This window comes from Parasteatoda tepidariorum, chromosome 1 (genome assembly GCF_043381705.1).
Source record: "Parasteatoda tepidariorum isolate YZ-2023 chromosome 1, CAS_Ptep_4.0, whole genome shotgun sequence".
In the NCBI taxonomy this organism is placed as follows: domain Eukaryota; kingdom Metazoa; phylum Arthropoda; class Arachnida; order Araneae; family Theridiidae; genus Parasteatoda; species Parasteatoda tepidariorum.
The window spans coordinates 103,940,587-103,961,965 of record NC_092204.1 but is presented as its reverse complement, the minus strand read 5'-3'; the positions used below and the strand labels follow the sequence as shown (position 1 = coordinate 103,961,965).

General features: G+C 27.8%; 1 protein-coding gene across 2 annotated transcripts in view; it reads right to left on the bottom strand.

The window, feature by feature from the left end:
• Positions 1 to 9,718: 9,718 nt before the first annotated feature.
• LOC107449786 (uncharacterized) overlaps positions 9,719 to 21,379 on the bottom strand; it is a 15,774-nt gene continuing 4,113 nt past the window's right edge. The window contains exons 2-6 of one of the 2 annotated variants that reach the window (XM_043042345.2): positions 18,554 to 18,673; positions 18,329 to 18,443; positions 12,075 to 12,430; positions 11,121 to 11,272; positions 9,719 to 9,935 (exon numbers count right to left, since the gene is read on the bottom strand). In XM_043042345.2, coding sequence (XP_042898279.1) covers positions 9,860 to 9,935; positions 11,121 to 11,272; positions 12,075 to 12,430; positions 18,329 to 18,443; positions 18,554 to 18,673 — 819 coding nt within the window. In that variant the 3' untranslated portion in view covers positions 9,719 to 9,859. The remainder of the gene's footprint in view (positions 9,936 to 11,120; positions 11,273 to 12,074; positions 12,431 to 18,328; positions 18,444 to 18,553; positions 18,674 to 21,379) is intronic. The other variant, XM_043042346.2, reaches the window with a different exon arrangement.

Below are 21,379 nucleotides of genomic sequence, written 5' to 3'. Positions count from 1 at the left end.
AAAATTTAACTAGCATCGATGAAATTAATTTAAAATCGAGATATAAAAAAAAATAATCAGTCACATTTTGAAGCACTTCCGATGCAAGGAGGTGATAATATAAACATTTTTTACTTAAAACTGTCAGATACAGAGCTCCATCAAAAATTTAAAAGCTCTTTCTAGTCAGAAAATAGTCAAATTTTCCTAAGTGAAAAATGTTTTGACAAACTTATATAAAGTGGTTATATTTTAATAAAAGACATATAAAGATTTTGGATATATTTGATTGAACATATATTTCTTTGTACCACGCTCATGAACACATAAATGAAAATCTATCTGCATCACTGAAACAATAGTACATAAGGAGTTGTGATTTTGAGTAAAATTCTATAAATAAAAAAACAAGTCATTAAAGAGCAAATAAATTTTGCATTTTTCTATTTAGGTAAACATAAATTCATGATTTTAGACAGAATGAATATTTCTATATTCTAATTTGTAAATTTAATTACATAACAAATGTAATAATTATTTATGTCATTTTACATAGTATATTTTCTAAAAGATGAACTGTATAAAACATCGATTGGTATCCTCAACGTTTTTCTCCTTGCCTAACTATTTTAATAGCAAAAAATGGTATTAAAACATTAGAATTCATCCAAATAAATAAATATACTTTCATATCTTTTGTATAATAATAACACGTACGTTGCTTAATAGTACAAATATTTTTAATAGAGATAATTAAAAAAAAACAAAAACTATAAGGGAATTGCATTAGGTACGATTTTTCATTTATGTGAAAATCAAATTTCTTTAAATGGAAAATTACAATTCATTAATGAATGTGTAAAAAACTCTATGGTTTTACTTGAAGTTTTTATACTGTTATCAGTAGATCATCAAAGTTAAACATCACTGGTAGTGGTCAGTGACCACATTGATCCGTCTGAAGAGGGACTGAGGGTACGCCATGAAGTGCTTGACTTTGCACGTTGGTCGAGGGGCTACCAAAGCAGGGAATCAAAATTTTGATGAGATGCTTCCATTGTGCATTTATAGTACTACTACTAGAAGTTTTTAACTATTTATGCAGTAAAACCGCTATAAATGTAGAAAAGGTCAAATAACAAAACTACTATTTTGTGAGTGCTTCTTATTTAGAGAGCGACTTCTGAAAGAGATTGACAACCTCTTGTTACAGTCAGAGTGTACTAAAAACAATGCTATCAATGATTTACTTTTAGAGTTAAAGATTAAATTAAAAAAATAGTTATTTTAAAAAATTAAACCTCTCATTTTATTAAGTAAACTAATTTTTATGATATAAAACTAAGCGCAAACTTAAATAAAAAATATTAGTTATTTATTTAAGATCTATCATTCATAATTTTTATATTTGATTTTACTGATAATTATATCAGTAGGGAGGGGTCATTTTTACTCATCGATCCGGTTTTCGTGACAACATAAGTGGCATTTCCGCATCAAAAAAATTTCACTAAGTAAAATTGAAATCACTTAAAAAAAATAACTTACAGTCAGCAAAAAAAATCACCCTGAATAACTTTCGTTTTAATGATCGGATTTTCACGAACTAAGTGTCAATCTTAATGGTTCCTGGGGGTGACCTCAAATATGCTAATTAATTCGCGCTAACTATTAATTAAGTTACGAAATCAGACGCAAAAACGTACTTTCTCTGAATAAACATATGTTTTTTTTTTAAACATATAGGGGGTAGTCGAAGAGCGATCCAAAGTTCGGACCCCTGAATGATAATTTCACTTTTTGCGCTAATCCCTAATTAGGGATTTGCTAATTAGGTGTTGCAACCTAAATATTTGTCAGAATGACATGACCTTTAACGATAAAATAAAAATACAAGTAAAATTTACTATTATATATAACAAATTATATATAAATATTATATCTTACATATAACAAAATGTTTTTAAAATGCCACTTAACATATACTAAGTTTTTTCAATTTTATCGAAAAGAAATACCGTGAATTTTATAACATCTTCTGATCTGATAGCGCATCAGAATCGCTATCTTTATCTGCCCCCCCCCCAAATTTTTGGCAGGATCTTTTTTTTCTTTCCCTTACCTGAAAGACTTGAACTGAGGTGTAAAAACAATCAGCCCTTCAACTCTAAATAAATTTATAATAACTTATGTAAATTTGGTTTTAGTACAAAAATTTTACACAAATAACATTAAAACAGCTTTAAAAAAAATGTCAGATAATAAGGTCAACGATCAGATTTTAAAATGTCGGAAAATCATAAATAATTTATAAATCGATTCAAATTTTATTTTCAAAGGATTAAAAAGAAAACTATTTTCTTTGCCCAGAATTAAGATTGACACTTATTTCGTAAAAATCCGACCATTAGAACGAAAGTTATTCAGGGTGATATCTTTTTTTTTTTGTTGTTGCGGACTGTACCTTCGATAACATTTTGAAGTCAATGGAGGTAAGCCCTAAGAACGACCACTTTACTGTTGTCGCTCTTGAGAGGTTTCACTTTATGATATTGTGAAATAAAAGTAACTGAAATTTAAGAAACTATTATTCTTTGAAAATGGATTGATTCCTTTTTTTAAAGTTTTCTCATAAAAATTATTCTTTTTAGAATTAATTCACCATGTGATAACATCCATTTGAATAAATCACTTAGTACATTTTTTAAAATTACTTTCTTTTTAAAGATATTAAAAGTAAACAGTTTTCTGTTACAAGCTTGTCAGGCGATGAATTTAGATTTTTCTAATGGGAAAACAATTGTCACTTTTTATAAAAGAAAAATCTTTTTCTCTCTCATTGATTTCTTGAAATTCCTAAAATAACTGCCTCAAATTGTTTAAGATGCGGACTGAAATGAAAAAAATTAATTAATGAACGATTTTATTGAATGATTGTTGTTAATTTACGTCACACTAGAGCTGCACAATGGGCTATTGGCGACGGTCTGGGAAACATCCCGGAGGATGATCCGAAGACATGCCATCACAATTTTGATCCTCTGCGGAGGGGATGGCACCCCCGCTTCGGTAGCCCGACGACCTGCGCGCGAAGTCGAGCACTTTACGGTAGCACAGTTTAACGACGACCAATACCGCACACCCTCGGTCCCTACGCAGACTGATCCAAGTGGTCACCCACCCGCACACTGACTGCAGCCAGTGATGCTTGACTTCGGTGATCTGCTGGGAACCGTGTCTTAACGATCAGTCCACTGCGGGACTTTATTGAATGAGAAAAAGATTAATTTTACACCTTTTCCCTCTTGAAACACGTATATTGCTCCTTTTTTTTTTCTTTTTCAAAGGTTTTGCTTTTGTTTTAAAAAAACTTTTTTACAAGATTATGTATTTCGTAATAACTTTCAATTCTTCTTATTTTGAGGATCAAATTTTATTTTCAGATGATCATGAAACAATCGCAATCTATCTGACTATTATTAACATTATATTGACTATTATAATAATTAACAGGGTCTCAGAAGAAAAAAAATTAAAAAGTAAATGACAGTTAAAAAAATTGTTTTTTATCTTTAAAGTTTAATTTGAATAGAAATTTTCTAAAAGAAAAGAACCAGACATTTTATTGCTAACAGGATTCTGGCATATAGCCTTAAACCAAATTTTACCCAGGGTTTATTGTTTAAACCTTTTTCAAAATTTAGTCATTTTATGGAAACAAAACCCAATTTACAATTTTACATTATCAATTATTCACTATTGTTGATTCATCTCCTTTGCTAGCAATGGCCAATAGAATCAAATGATCGATTCTTATCAATAATCCATACTTAGTACATATAAATAAAAATCAGCAAAAATTTATTATTTGATTAAAGTATCAGGCCTAGAAGTGACTCTGAGCAAAAATATAATAGGAAATATAGGAATTCATTTAAGAAATTTTATAGGAGTACTTGGAAAATAAAATAAGAATCCCTAATATTTTGTTTAAAAAATATAGGTCCGAAATTTGCATAGAACATGTACAATTTTAATTTATGTGTTATTCAAAACTAATGTTATGAAAAAACATTTCTACAAAATCCTATCTTGGCTTTAAAACTATTATTAGATAATCTAACTGGGTGAAAAAGTACACTGATTATAGCCAAATTTTATCTTTCTTGTCCAAGACAGGTTGGAATAAACAGTTGAGTAAACAGTAGACTTATCTCAGAATATAGTGTTATACATTTATAAAATAATAATTATATAGATAATTAATAAAGTAATTAGATTTTTAAAATTTTTTGAAAACCAGCAAAAGGTTTAAAATATTTTTAGAAGGTCTGAATAAAAACAATTAAGCATACAACATTAGAGTCAAGAAAAAAAGTTTATTAGTAATAATGTTATTTAAAAATTTATATTATGGGTCAAAAATTTATTTATACCCATTTTAATTCTTAAGTTTAATTATGTTTACCAGTGTGAGTTTCAAATTTTTCTTTTAACTCAGAAAAATTTAACAGAACTAGGAGTTGCTTAAAATTATTAAGAATGAAATACAGTAGAGAACCAATTATTCGGCATGTTCAGGATCATCGTTATCTCAGATGTCTGAATTTCCCGGTTTTCTGGATCTGATAAAAAACCTTATTTATCGATGTTCCATCGGACCCAAATTACAATAAAAAATACTAACATATTTTAAAATAAGAAAAGTTCTCCTTAATTAAAAAAGACGGAAGAAAATAACATTTAAATTAATAAAAACATGTACAAATTAAGATAAAAAAAACAAGATCAAAAAATTTCACACATTTATTTTTTGAATATTTTACTTTTACATCCACTTTTAGTGAAAAAATTTTGGTTTCCACAGTTACCCTATTCCACAGTTTAAAAAAAAAAAAAAAAAACTAAATTGTTTTTAATCATCGGCGAACGTTTTTAAAAATAAAAGAAAAAGCAAACTCAAATGTAAAGATTTTCTATTAAAAAATGAATCATAAATTATGAGGGAAAAACCGCAAAATTAAGAAAAAAATAATAATACAAAAAATCTCATTTTGATGATAAAAACCAAACTAAGAAATATTTATAAGTTATTCATTTAATTGAAGTTAAGGCAAATTATAATAAACTGAAGTTTTCTCTCAACAAAGAGGAACTTTTTTCTTTGATTGAACTTCAAAAATTAGTAGAATTTCCGCATATCGATAATATTCAAAATAGCGGGAAAATCGAGCAAAATTTATGCCGGTTTTCCGGATAAGTGGTTATGTACCGTACTTTTAAAAATATATCAGATATTAAGCCAGATACCTTATTTTTAAAAATTATGTTAAACCACATTCTTTTAGAAGAAAAATTATTTACATTTCATAACAAAATTTTTAATGCAAGCTTCAGTTTTAAATTTTTTTTAAATATATATATAAAAAAAAATAAAGCTTTATGAAAATGTAATAATAATTTTCAAATAACATAATACGTAGGAATCGCGATTCGTTAGTCCTTACAATCCAAAATCGTTAAGTGTGACATTCGTAAATTACGTTCTTGAAAACCGAATCTCTTAAATAAGAACGATTTTGGATTCGTAATTAATGAAATGTTTGTTCCAAAATGAGGTTGAGAAAGGAGTAAAAGGGAAAATTAAGAAGAAAAAAAAAGGAAATATAGCAATTTTTCCAGGGAAATACAGGAGCACTGCGAGGCCTGAAATATGTTAAAAAAAGAAATGTGATAATATATTTACAAAAATTGATGTTTCAAGAATCAAAAGTAAAGCATTGATTTCAAGGCCTCTTTGATAAAATTGATGAGAATTAGATTTTATGAGATTTATTCGCTGATAAAACTATGAGAATTAGATTTTATGTGTTTTGAAGAAAGGCCTGCAATAAATTTTCTCTCGGCTCATAAAATCCTGTGTCTAGCATTGAGTATTAGAAATTGCATGGGGGGGGGGGGNATTAGAAATTGCATGGGGGTCTTTGAGGGGACGAGGGTATATATCCCCCTCAATAATAATTTTTTTTTAAAGGTACTCTCAATATTTCAAATAAAGAATATTTTCATGAATTATCATCGATCTTGAAAGGTAAAATCAGGAAAGAGATTTATCTTTTTTGTAAATTTAATAATTTTTTGCATGTATGAAATTTAAAGAACTAGTGTGACTGTGTACTTTAATTTAGACGACGTCTATAAGAAATCAAGATGCTGTTAAAGTACAGTAGGGAACCTATTATCCGGAACGGTCGGGACCATCGCTATTCCGGATAACTGATTTTTCCGGTTTTCTGAATCGCTACAAAAAACCGTTTTTTTTATTGTTAAACCCAACTTAAAAAAAAGTATTTGAAAATAATCTTAAAAAGAAGAAAAAACGATTAAGTAATACACTAATGATTATTTCCAAAATGATGGTAAGGTAAAAATCTTTCAAAAAGAAAGAAAAATCCTAAAATCTTATGAGGAAAAAAAATCTTTTTTTAAAAAAATGGCGAGAAAATTTATCGAATTTCGTTCCGGTTTTTTGGTTTTCCGGTTTTCTGATTTCCGGATAACGGGTCCTGTACTGTATAAGCAGCGCTAGGAAAATATCTAGAACATACTGAGAGTTACTGAAATTTTAATGAGAAATGCAAAAAGGTATAATGTGTAAATGCCATTTATATATTTATTCTTTTAGAAAACAAGAATTAATTTTAATTAAAATTTTTTTTCATGCAATATTAAGACCAAAAGTAAACTGGCATCATGAAAATTCAGTTTTCCGGCAGCCCAATACATTAATGAAAACTACAACTTCTGTTTTTATAATTACACTTTTTAAGAGGTTGTAACTAGAAGTTGCTAACAAAACTTATAGGTTATTTTCTGGATTATATATAATTCTCCTGAAGTCACAGTTATGGTATAATGAGCATTTATAAAATAATATATTAAAATTATAATTTTTTATTATAGCAAATTTATAGTGAATTGTAAACAAATTACAAAATAATAAATAGCTTTTCTAGACATTAAAATATAAACTACTGAATGCAAATCCTGTGGAAGACAAAACAATAATTACAAAAATATCAATTTTTAAATCATTACAAAATTCAAGAATTATAAAGTTTTACAAATTCAACAACTACAAAGTATGTATTAATTTCAATTCTAAAAAATACATCAATTTTTTAAATTACAATGAATTCCAACAATTATACACTGTTACAAATTAAATTTAGCAGTACGTTTTGTAAAGGACAACCACAAATAAGGCACACTTTCTGTTCAAAAGATCTTCCATTTAAAGAATACTGAAAAATGCTGACAGACTTAAGTTAAAGGCGGAGAATGTCAAAATATAAATTGAATTGAGTAAATTTATACTGAGGTACAATTGAAAGATCAACATAAGCAACAAAAATTTGAGATTTTTATATATTTGGCATTTTTGTAAAATAAGATATACTAATTTTAAAAAAAAAATTGTGTTATCAGTTATCTTAAGTTCTATTCATTCATAGCATTAGGAAAAATAGTTTTCTAAATACTTTTCTCGAAATCTATTGTGAAACACTCACATTGTTTCTTCAATTACACTTTTTCTTTTTTGATATTTGTTGTTGCAAAATGCATATGCTTTTTTTCCAACATATTGGGAAAAAAAATGCCTCAGAGCAATCAAAAGTGTATTTAAAGAATTGCTAGGGTAGAGAGAGAAAAAGGCAGGTAAAAAGACTCCTTAACCAGGAACTGCCTTGGTAGTAAAGGAGCAGGGAGAAAATCTTTCCGAAATAATGATTAGTTCTTAATTCAAAGAACATTCCTATGTGTATAGAATAAGCATTTTTATCATGCTCAGTTCTAGTTAAAACTGTTAAGTTGTGTGAAGAAATGTAATTTTGTACTTGGGTGTTATTTTTTCGTGTTATCTATTATGGTTTTAAAGAAGAACAGGGTGGCCACCCACCTGGAAAACACTGAATTATCAGGGAATTTTTTTTATACCGAAAAAAAAAAAAGAACCTGGAAAAATCAAGGAAATTTAGGTGAAAACCTGGAAAAAAATCAGCAATTTTTAAAGAAAAACTGAATTCTTTTCTTAATTTAAATTATTTTACTATACAAACTTTTTTTAGACGGAAATTTATTCCAAAACAGTTGAAATATCATTAATTAAGCAAGAATGAAAATAAATACAAAAAGTAACAGAAAAGGAAGAAATACACAACAAAGAGCTAACTTGAAGCCAAAACTCTATCCAATTTCATATCAAAAATAAATTTCCCACTTTCTAAAATCCAGCTACAATGATGACAAGCCTTAGAGCCAATAATTTAAAAGATTTTATTTATTACATAACAATTTATATATAAGAATGTAGTATTCAATTTTAAGTCCTTGTCTTTAATATTTAAAGTTCACAGATAATAGTAGGCACCACATCTGCATCTTGAGTGGAAATAAAACAGATTTACAGTCTGTTTTAATTATATACAATATGGTAATGAACTTTTTTTTCCCTTCTCAACAATAGATACAACTGAAGTACCATTCAAAACTTTCATAGCAAAAAATCTAATAATGATATTAACAAGTTTCATGACATATTTATCATAACATGATCGTTTCATAATCAAAGCATTTCATGATCATGAATTTCAGTACTGCCATGATCATGACTAGAGGGTCAATACATACCAAAATTCCTGACATGAAATTATGGTTTGAATGAACTGCAGTGACTTGTAAAATATGATAATTATGCATAAAAAGACACAAAGTCTAAATTTGGAATGAAAAATACTTCTTTTAAAAATGCAAGTTAAATGTAACTTGGAAAACATTTAAAAGTATATCGCCTCTCTTTTTTACACAGAAATTCAATTGATTATAAAAGATTAGAATAAATAAAAAATTTTAATGGAAAAACAAAAGCAATTTTTTTTTAATAATAAAACTCATTGATTATTTTCACCTAATAAATCACTTTAAAAATAATATGGCACAACACTTCCTAATATATATATCCATGCAGAAAAAAAAATATAGAAGGTGATGAAAAATTAAAATTATTTTGTAACTCACATCTAAATAGATTAAAATAGTATCAAACACATATGAAAACATAATTATGTTTTCTTGTTACATTTCATTCTGCATAAATACAACATGCATAATTATGGTTGATACTTAATTTTTTATAAAGTAAACTCTCGATCAATCCAACTTGAATTATGCACTAAAGGTGAAATAACACATTTCATAAACAATTTCATTTATATAACATACAGAAATTGATATTTTGGGGAATTTATGTCAAATAGGAGCAACTAAGACCTCGTCATTGTTTCAATCAAGGTAATTCCTCAGTTATTTAAAAATGAGAAGTATAAATTTGAAACTATTTTTCAATTAAAAAAGATAATAAATTATAGAATCAAACATAAGGTACAGAAACTTCATGTTTGCAATTTACAATCTTGGAATTTTCAGAAAAATTAATTAAAAAAAAAAAAAACCATCCTGAGAGCTCATCATCACTTCTAAAAAAAGCAAAATAATAAAAGCAATGCAGTTTATTTACAATTAACATATTCTTTGCGTGAAGAAATCTAAAATTTCTTTTACAATCGTACACACGCGACTGATATGGAGCGCAGTGTGTGTATGTGTACCGTCAAAGAGGTGGAATTTGTAACAAGTATAATTCATTTATGTCTTCTGTTTGAATGTTAAAAAATTCCAGTACATCTCTGTGTGTATTTCTTTGCATTATGTCACACGTTAAAAATAAAATTCCATACTGTACGGTTTTCAGGCACCTCGTGGTTTGTTTGATTTTACATAAATTCTTCTATGAAAAGCGTGAAGCATTGTTTGTAACTTGCTATTTCATTCGTCTACAAGCTTTTCGAATTTTACGTGGCCCCGCTGATGCTGCTTGAGAACTGTCACTACTTGGTCTGAAATATAAATTAAATAATTTTTATTAAAACTTAATAGAACAAAATAAAAATATTTAAATATAAGTGAAGAAAATGATAAACATCATTTTATTTCGATCAAAAAGATTTAATGTAAACTTTAAGAAAGAAGTATTAGAGCCCTTCAATATGTAAATGAAAGTAACTTAACCTTTGTTTTGGAAAAGTTACTTACATATAAATACTAGGAGGCTGTGCTCTGTTTCATTCCACTCACAAATTTCAATGAATGATTTATGCTCATCAATGCTTCTTTGTTTTTATCCCTTAAAAAGACTTCTACCTTTGCCATTTTGGATTTGCAACATTGTTACTTTAAGTTTTCTTGATATTTTTTGTACTTACCAAACTTTTGATGAAATAGAATTATTAAACAGCACAATACCTTAAAAAAAAGGTAGAAAACAAAACTGTCCCCTTATTAGATTAGGAGAAATAGAACTTGATAATCATAAGAACTTCTATGAATTTTTCCTCAAAACTTTAAAGCAACAAAACAATGTGATTCATAGTTCTAAGAAAGTAATTTAAAACTACACGTTTTTCATTTTTATAGATTTTTTACAATCTACTGGCGGGAATACTTTCCTTTGACAGAAAAATAGCTAAAGTAGACAAAAATCTACTAGGATAGAAAGTCACACAACCATTTAGAGAAATTAAAAAGTTAATTAAAAGTAAATGTTTAATTTTATTTTTATTCATAAATTTAGTGAACTAGTATAATAAATTTAATACATAAATGTTTTGAAGCCTATCAAAACTGTTGTGTTTAAATATAAGTAATTTCTAATTAAAGAATAATTATAAAATAAATTTTTTTGCATTTATTTTCAACCCAGTCTGCCATTTGATGATACTTTATTTTAAAGCTTTAGCATTAATTTGAAAAAAATAAATAAAAAGAAAGTAGAAATACTATAGAAACTAATTTAAAAATATACATGTAAATGAATGAAATATTAATTTATAAACTAAGTATTTGTGGAAAAATAATTAAAAAGAGCTTTTTGACAAATTGCACTCATATTCATTAAATAATAAGATATGAAGGAAAAAAAATCACGCACAAATAAATAAATAAAAATGATTTAATACATAAGAAATACGTGTTATTTGAAGGAAGAAGCAGTACACTTTATACTTTTACAGAAGTATACTTACACAAACTGAAATGGTCCAGCTGAAGAAGTAGCCCCAAAATTGAAAGAAGGCGGAGTACTAATATTAAATTGAGGTTGGAAATTCTGATTCATGGTGTCCTGAGAAGGGGTACCCAAAGAGAATCCTGATTGTGGCGTGGCTTGCTTCTTTTCCTGAAAAAAGAAAATTTAGTAAGCATATAAAAACATTAATTTATAGGTATGCAAATTTAGAAAAAAAAGCAGCAATTATTATCACCAAGAATTTACTATTGCAGTTTAGTTTCAGATGAGTTCCGATAGAAAGAAGTTCAGATTACCACAACTTCAAAGTTACATTACTCGAAATAGTGTACAAGAAAAAAACCTATTGTGAAATTTGATTACTGGTTTTTCTATTGATATTTTTTAGAGATAAATTTTACAAAATTGGGTATTGAGGTTAAATATTCAATCCAGGTATCCACAAACCCTGAACTGGGAAATATGACTTTTCCAGATTGTCTAAATCAAACTTCTAGGATTTCTCTATCTGGTCAGATATATATTTTTATTAACATTTCACTTATATGTAATTTTTAGTCGCAAAAGATACAACAAAGCACTTATATTTGCTAGAAGAGTTAGAAAATTAAAAAATTACAGCAGGACCTCTTTTTTTCGAAGTTAACTCAATTTAAGCAACTAATTAAACTTTTAAACTCAAATTAATTTATTTCCCCCGAATTTTTTGGAAAATTAATTTTGGATAATTAAATTCCCTGACATTTCCGAACTTTTTCCAAAGTGATAAAATTCTCTGATTCTGAAGCCATTCTGCCAGTAAAAAAAGGCTTTTATATCACGTACATATTTTTTTAAAAATACTTTTCAACAACAACAAAAAAACTCTCCCCTCGTTTTTTCCCTCACTTTTATATTTCTCATATATTTAATTCTAATTTAAGAAAATGTATGACAACTAAAAGCATATTACCACTCCAAACTGGAAGACAGGAGTTGAGTTGGAAGAAGTTGGGAGACCAAAATTGAAACCCCCTGGAGTTTGTTTTCCAAAAGCGGGAGTTGTTGAATTTCCAAACATCAGCTGAGTAGGTGCACTACCAAATGCAGGCACAGGCATTTGAGTAGAACTAGCTGCTGGTTGAAGAGAGTTAACAGTTTCTGGTTTATTTCCAAATGCAAAAGCACTACTAGCAGCTCCACCAAATCCAATAGTGGGTGTACTAGTTGCAATAGTAGGCTGGCTTCCAAACTGAAATGGCATAGCTGGAGTTGATGACAAATTATTTTCAAAGGTAGTAATTGAAGGCTGGGCAGTTGAAGCACTTCCTATAAAAGAACATATCTAAATTTTACAAAAACATATTAATATTTATTTCTCTGCATGACAGAAATAATAAGACGAAAATATTTATAAAAATGACTGCCACTGATAACATAACTAACATTTATATCAACGACATTTTGATAATCAGAAAAATTGTAGTTGCACAGATATAATATTTAAGCATATTTTTAAATATAATTTATATTCTTACACAATATAATGACATAATTTACAGGCTTGGGATACAATAGGCTTGGAATACAATGGAAAGCAAATCGACGAGCATGGATGATCCAGGATTTAATGACTGAGTGGTTGATTGAACTTGATAGAAAAATGGGCTGCAAAAACAGGAAAGTTCTTCTTTTTCTTGATAATGCTGCGTCTCACCCTAACATTAATCTAAAGAATGTGAAAATTGCATTCTTTCCTCCAAATGTAATGTCTGTTTGCCAGCCACTTGATCAAGGTGTTATTAAAAACTTCAAAGTGTTTTATCGGCAACTAATTTTAAAACACTTGATTATGAGCTTAGATGGGCCAAATAAAGAAAACGTAAAAATTGATGTTATACAAGCTTCTTTGTGGATAATAGCAGCCTGGAAAAAAGTAAAAAGCTCAACCATTTTAAACTGGCAGGCTTCAAAAAAGATACATCAGAGTGCAATGTCCTTACCGATCTCATCGATGACACAATTTCTGATGATACCTTTTCTGAATTAACATATTTGATTCGCTTGACTGGAGAAAGTGTTGTCAACGGTAATGATTTTCTAAACATAGATGAAAATATTGAATGTCAAAAGAATGATTTAAATATGGATGAAATTGTTGAAATGGTTACAAATATTGATGTCGAGAGTGAAAATAAGACATTGATACTCAACTGCTTCCTGAATAAGAAACAAAAGTGAAAACTTTAAGTGATGCTCAAACTTGTATTGAGGAAAGGAGACATTTTTATTTATCGAGAAATGATGAAATTGGTGTGAAAATGTTAAATGATTTAAAAATGTACCATGAAGATATGGTGAGTCGCAGTCACTTAAAACAAACTTCTATCACATATTTCTTTTCAATTGGATAATAGTAAAACAGAGGCATGTATTAGATCTCCTAATCTTTTCTTTTTGTATCATAAATATTATAATTTCGCTACATTCAAATAAATGTCAATGTGAATAGTTCTTATTTAATTATTTCAAAATTATTGCAATTATTCTAAAAACAATTTATGGCTTGAGTATTCTTTATTAATGTATACCCTTCCCTAAGCGGAAAACTCTCGTAAACGGACAATTTTTTTGGTCCCGAGAGTGTCCTCTCAACGGAGGTTTTCACTACAGAGCGAGAACGCGAGAATCTCGCATATTTTTTTCTTTTCTCGCAGAAAAAATGATTACCGCGAGAAATTTCCGCATTCTATAAATCAATTTCAAAATTCGCAAATTTCTCGCACTTTGGAAAAAGCTTCGAATTACGCCATTTAGAATAAAATCCATTTCACTTTTCTTCCTGGATCTATTATTAATTTCAACATTTGCCCCGTTATCTAGTTTCCCTATTTACTAGTATTGTTCAGAACCTTTTCGAACAACAGTACACAACCCCTTCGAGCCACGGAACCCCTTTCAGAACACATTTCTCTGCAACCACGTGTTTACTGTAGGTAAGGTCATGTAAGACGTTCAAATTTTTTATGCACTAATGTAAGATGGACAAATACGTAGTAAAGGCAAAATCTTCTATGATGATGCAGCAAAAATACTCAATGCTTTAAAAAATAGAAGACGTTAAAAATGTATTATAATTAAAGAAATTTTTTTTCCAAGTCTATTTGTATTATTTTAGTTTTTAGAAATCTCACTTAACTTTCTGAAATCTCACCCTGTTTTTAAGAAAGGGTGAGAAATTCTCACCCATTTTTTTTCTATGATGAAAACACTGCTGTATATATATATGTAATACAAAAATTATAAATACTTTTGTATTAATAAAAACATTAAAACTCTTTTCATAAAATGTCTTTGGTAAAGAATAGGTGTAGAGATATTCTATTATGGAACTTCAAGGCTGAAAACATACCAATGAATAATAATTAGATTCATATCTCAAAGGAGTTATTTTTAGAATCTTTCCTCTTTCACTTCCATATTAGGAAGCAGTTAATGATTTTCCACAATGCGTAGGGTTATAAGATATGCAAGACTAAGCCTTTTTACCCCATTTTGAGTTAGTATTTAATGCGGGAGAGATTGTTTTCGCATGACTCTTGCTGTATGATATGATCCATGTAAGATGTGCCGGAACCATCTGGAGTTTTGTCCACCCCCTCCCTTGTGGAGAGTGAATGTGAAATGTTATAGCCAACAGTCAACTCGTAAATAAAACTAATGAAGGAATAATTGGTTCACGACTGAATTATTTGAGCTAAACATAACCAATGATAACAGGGATGTAGCCCTGTTATTACATATACATATAAAAATTAAAAATTTTATTTTTAAATTTTACTGGTTTCATGCTGTTTATTTTTTGCTTTGTTTTCTCATGTTAATTTGCATTGATTTGTTAAAATACAAGTTACATCCTAAATGTCTTTTAATTGAAATGTATTTATGAAGCTTTGCTATAAAATTTGAAAGTAGTATCGATATTTTGTTATGAAGGAAAAAAATTGAAAATAAGAATGATGTTCACAAAATCTCCTTGATTGTGTAAAATAAAAGCATTAAATAGTAGTGTGGAATAAAAGTATTTCTACATAGCTGTGAACACAGATAGGAAAAAATCCAGTAGATTTTACAAAACAATATAAATTTCATGATATTTGTTGCATATTGTACTAAATATTTTGCACATAAGGAATTTTTGGGATTTTCTTAGTCATCAAAATAGAAAAACTGCAATATTTTCCAGTATGGTTAACATTAAATGAACTTAAATAGCTATGCATTATGTTTACTCGTAATTTTGAATAGGAATAGGCATTTAACTCATCTAAGACAGTTAACTGGTTTTCACAAATGAAGCTCGCTTCATTATGTTTTAGTAACACTTATTTAAATATTAAAGCAAGCAATAATATGCGCAAAAATATTTTTAATAGGGATTTTTACAAAACCAGGAGAAGCTGGCAAAATTCAGTAGAGTTGGCAGTTATGTTTCTATGTTTGTGTGAGGGCTTTGAAGGTTAATTTTATGTTTTATTATTATAAATACATAATAATAAAACTCAAATCTTTTTGCGAATCAATACAAGTTAGTTTGAAAAACCAAACTTAACATATTTTTCAATTGTCCAAAAAAAAAGAGTGACACAAATTTAATCACTCAATAAAACATATTTCTTCCATACAAAAATTGTTTATTGTAAACACTATTAATAAGGCTTTAAATCTATCAATGGAGTGCAAGTTAACATTAATTCCAATAACGCACAGTGAAGAAACTAACAGGAAAAAAATAATGATGAAATCATTTTTTAATTCGTAGTCAATATTTCCAAACTGGGGTATTGGAACTGGGTGTTTCATGCTGAGTCAGTGTCAGCGGTTAATACATAGGTAAGAGGGTATAATAGTATTGCATAGCCATGTATGAATAAATAATAGGATTTCCTTAATACAAATATTTAGCTATCTAATTTAGGCTTGATATCTGTTAAACTAAATAACAGACAAATATTTAGCTATCTAATTAAGGCTTGATATCTATTAAACTAGATAACAGGATTTCTATACATATATCTTAGTAAGATTTTTTCAAAAAAAATAGATAATCTAGTTTTACATACACGTGTATTTTTTGTTTTCCATAGTTAACAAAAAAAGATAAAACATAATTTTTTGCTTAATTTCATATGGTCAGAGCAATATATTATAAAATTCTTCTGTTTTTATAATTTCTGCATAGAATAATTTCAAATAAACAATTGGGAATCAATGATGCGCTTTACTTGTACTTGTATAAATGTTTTTTTTTTTTTAAATGTGAAGAAAAATATATAATTTGATCATAAAATATATTATTTTACCTGTGCCAAATTTATTTGTTTTATCTCAATAACACTACAGGTAATTTTATTTAACTATAAAGATTGCTATCATAATAATAGCAAACCCTTAAATAGATTATTATAACTTAAATAAAATATGGGGAAATCATCACAATTTTGTACATCATGAAAGAAAAATAATAAAAAAGTCTGTGAAACTATTTTTCACAAAAGGAAAACATTTAAACTGCCTTAATACTAATTTAAAGTATTTTTTTATTTCATTATTATTATGATTTTTATTTTACTAAATGTGCATTGATAGTCCAAAAAATAATAATTAAGTAGATGTAAACAAAATAAAGTTAAAGGAGAAATATAAAACTCTTACCACAGCAATTTCCCACTTTTATATATAAACAACAATTTACTAATCAACAATTTGGAAAATTATTTACACCAAGATGAAAAAGAAAAAGTTTGATTTATTTTTACATTTTTTAAACTATGTAGTGATGGAGCTGGACATCAACACTTAGAAAACCAAAAGACACAGTTGCCAACCAGAGGGGCAGTTGGAGGAAATACCTATAAGAGGCCAGTGCCCACGCCCACCCAGGGTTGCCGCGCCACTAAAGAAGAAGACATGATGGAACATCTTCTCAAAAGTTAGATTAACAAATCTTGATCTATTGAAGCATAGAAAATTCTGAAAAAAGGCCGGTGAATCTCATGCCTGAATTTTGAGACTGTTAAGATTTCACATTTAACAAAGTAGGGTACCATATATACAAACAATGTATATTTAAACAAATTACAAAAAGAAATCAACAAAATTTTAAAATAATATTTAGACATTCTTTCCTGACACTAGTATCAAAACATATAGAAGATTTATATTGATTTCAGTTAAATTTAAGAATTTAAAATAAAATATTAATATTTTAGAAGATTGCTTTACTTTGTTTAGTTTGAGTCAGAATTGCAAAATATGTCTAATCACAGGATAAGGTTCAAGGGTTATATATACATAGACAATGACTTCCTGATTATTGTTAAATCTTGATTTAAAATCTTGTTCTGAATTAAAAAATTCTTGTTCTCAGTTAAATCTTGATCTCATAAAAAAAGTGCTATTTGTTTTAACAACATAAGGAAAAAGGAAAAGAAATAAATCAGTTAAATATTAAAAATATACATCTTTCAAGCTTATTTTAACTTTTTTTTTAAAATTCCTTATGATCAACTTACTATCTAAGCATAAAAATATAATTTCTGGTATGCAAAATATTACACAAAAATAAGCTTTATAGGTCAATTTGTTCAAACATTAATAGTTCATGAATTCCTTATGCTTATGAGTGGGACCATAAATTTAGTTTCACAAATTTTACTATCGCAATATGTTTTTACTTTATATATTATTTTTAACAGGTGTGCTAGTTCATTAAAAAAATCTGTAATATTAAATGATTTTTTTTCTTAGTTAGAGCAAAAACCAAAACAAAAAATTTTAACAATATAAAAACTTTAATTTCTAAAAGAAAAAAATATTTTGAAAAAGTTACTTAAAAGTCATTGTAACTTAAAAAAGTAAAAATTGGGGGGTATTTTAAGCCAAAAAAAAATTCTGGAGAGCGTGCTGGAAAACTGTTTCCAGCATGCTCTCTGAGAATTTTCTGTTCCCCAGATGTAATAAGCCACTGCAAGAATAGTTCAATAAATTCTTATAATATGGGATGAAACTATTATACAGAAATGATATGGTTTGATAAGAACTGATGTTCACTTAACTTATCTAAAAATACAGATTTTCTATAAAATGACATAAGCTTTAAAAATGAGATAAATAAATAAAAAATCCAAAGTGTGAACATTAATAAACAAATTTAAGAGCTTCTACCTAGCGTACTTTTACTTTCTTGGACACCATCGCAAATTGTGCACTTTGCTTCATCTCCAACATTTAAGGCAGGGCAACTAGAACACACCCAAAGTGTTTTTTTCAAAGATAAATCCTAGATGAGAAAAGAAATTTCTTTTTCATAACTTTAATCATTTTCATGTTTATTCAACCAAAATAAATTTTTTGTAACATAAACCAACAGAATATAAAATCAAATCTTACAATATTATTCTTGTTGATTTTATCTATTTGAGCGGCACTGCAGGATGCACACTTATCTTTATCACCGTTATTTTCGGAGAGGCAACTAGAGCAATCCCAAGATGCTTCCTCAGATGAAACCTATAAAATAAATTTATAAATAAATAGTCCATTACATTAATGGTTTATATAATCAGTCTTCAGAAGGCCTTTTTGTTCGTTTTAAGTTCAAAGCTGTATATTATATGGGTAATTTTTTGCAAATAAAAGATTTTAATGAAGGATATTTCAGATTTCTATAGAAAAATGTAAAAGGTATTTGTTCAACACAGATTTTGAAAATGTCTTTATATTATCTCATAAGTTCGAAGTACTATTGGAAATAAATATTTATTCAATTTTAAACCTATAAAATCATAACCACACCAACAACTCTCACCATGTGTACAAACAAAACATTATTTTAAATGAAATACCTATACTTTTTTTGTCCAATTTTTACGGTTTAAGTATTGTTTCTATGCATTAAGTTAGTCTTTTGGTATTTAAACGAGTTTTTTATCCAGCAAAAAGTTTAAGAAGCATAATTCTTATCATTCCGACACTCACAGCAATCTAGAATGTTTTCAGATGTATGCATCATTTGCACAACATTTTCTGATAAAACAGTAAAACTGATTCCTTTAAATTTAAAAAAGTTCCCCAGAGTGTAAAAATACACTGAATAAATGAATTGGATTAGTCTTATGTGACTCTTTAATTCTGTCATTTAAATTTATGAAGTTAATTTATTTTCTAAAAATATATTACGTTTTTTAACTGTAAAGAGTTATTCGAGGTAATTACTAATTATGGGATAATTAAAGAACATATAATGCTATTTTAACTTTATTATTAGGAATAGACTGCAGCAGCAAATTTTTTTCCCCATCCACTTTCAGAAAAAACTAAGTGAAAGATTGATTCAAATGTTTTTAAAGGCTAGCTTTATATATACATTATATGTAATACTATAGAGAATGACTAATCAAAGTATGAAACTGATTTGCAAATTCAGAAAAAGACGAAATTAGAAAAGAATTCAAAATAATTAAAGCGATTAAAAACTATACTTCCAGTGGAAAAACACACTATGCAGCTGAAATTCCAAAAGGAATTTAAACAAAAGAAACAATGAAAAATGAAAATTATAAAAAAATACGACAACCGAAGCTGATGTCTTCAGGAGGTATCGGCTCTCGAAGTCATAAATGCAAAACCTTATCTATCGACTGAGCACGACAAATGTCAAAATTGCTCTCTCTGCACCCCAAAGGTTTTGCCAAAGTCCAGGAAGGGAAAATATAATACAAAATACATTAAGCAAATACAAAAGTATAAAATCAAGAATAATACAAAATAATAAAACGCTCAAAAACTTACTTGATAACAAATCCCAAAACCAAATTACACTACTGACTACCAAGCAACAACTAATTGAAATAAACGAAAAAACAAGGCCCCCTAATTTGATTTGTGGAAGGAAGAAAAAAGAGCAAGAAAGTAGAGACATCATTAATAGAAATGCTTAACCGGGGTAACTCGGTCAAGACTTGATCATGCCCTATTAAAAGAAAAAACGAAACTAATAATTCTCAATCATTTTCTTAATTTTAAAACCAATATTACAAAAATTAAAAGGAAAACCATTATTTTCCAAAAAATTATTTGTTGCCTCTTGTAAACTTTACACATTATTACAAATTTTATAAATTCTAGACAATTGAGAAAAAACTTAATTTTTGAAAATTTTACTGCACAAAGTAGCATCAAAATTACAGAAAAAAAAAACTTTAAATTTAAAAGCCTTTCGTTTATCATAAACAACAATTTAAATTTGTTTATCAACAATATCAATTTTAAAATCTAAATATTCAAAATTTTTACAGAGACAGATTACGGAGAAATTAGTAGGTTTAAATTTACTTGTAACAGGGTTGGCAAGTTTTTGACACATGACGGTTTTTACCGTCATGCCAAAAACGTCAAAAACCCATAGTTTTGGTAAAGCTTTATTTTTATTTGAGTTTAACTGTTTATAATTTAAAATTAATTAATTTCTGGGCAATAAAATTAGAAAAAAAGTTGTTAAAAGATATTTAAGAACAGATTCTTGCATTTTCCCAACATGTTCATATCAAAACATACTATTTGAAGTAAAATATTAGGATACTAAATAAAATTTTCAACATTTCCAAGCATCACTTTGTTTGGCATATTACATTACTGAAGAATGTCAAGATTGATTACTTTCATTCATAAAATCTTGCTTAGAGAAATGCATGTACACATAAAAAGAAAGCCTCATAAAATAAACTTTTCTTATCATTTTTGTTTTTAATATTTTACACAGAAATGAGACATGAGAAAGCCTGGGAAATCCTTTTAGAGTTTCCTTGCAACATTGCAATAACCTTTTGTTATCATTATCCTCAATGACAGGTTTCCATTGACAAAATCTTCTCAAATTTTGGACTCATCCATACTAAACTCAGAAATCGACTGGGCAATGAAAAATGCGCAAAATTAGTCACTTGCTATCGTATGCTTCGGCACAATGACCCCGACTACTGAACATATAATTTTGTTTGTAATTAAGTTTTGCTTAATATGCTTTTTCAACTGAATAAAAGCTTTTAACTTGACAAAATAGCAGTAATTCTTGACTTAGAGTTTGTTAGTACTTACAAGTTTTGAAAGTTTATTTTAGCTTATTTCTAATATTTAAGAAATGCCAAATTTTAAATTCTTCTTTTTAGTTCTTGAATTTATTAATAGTTCCAAGCTTTTTTGTTTGTTTGTTTATTT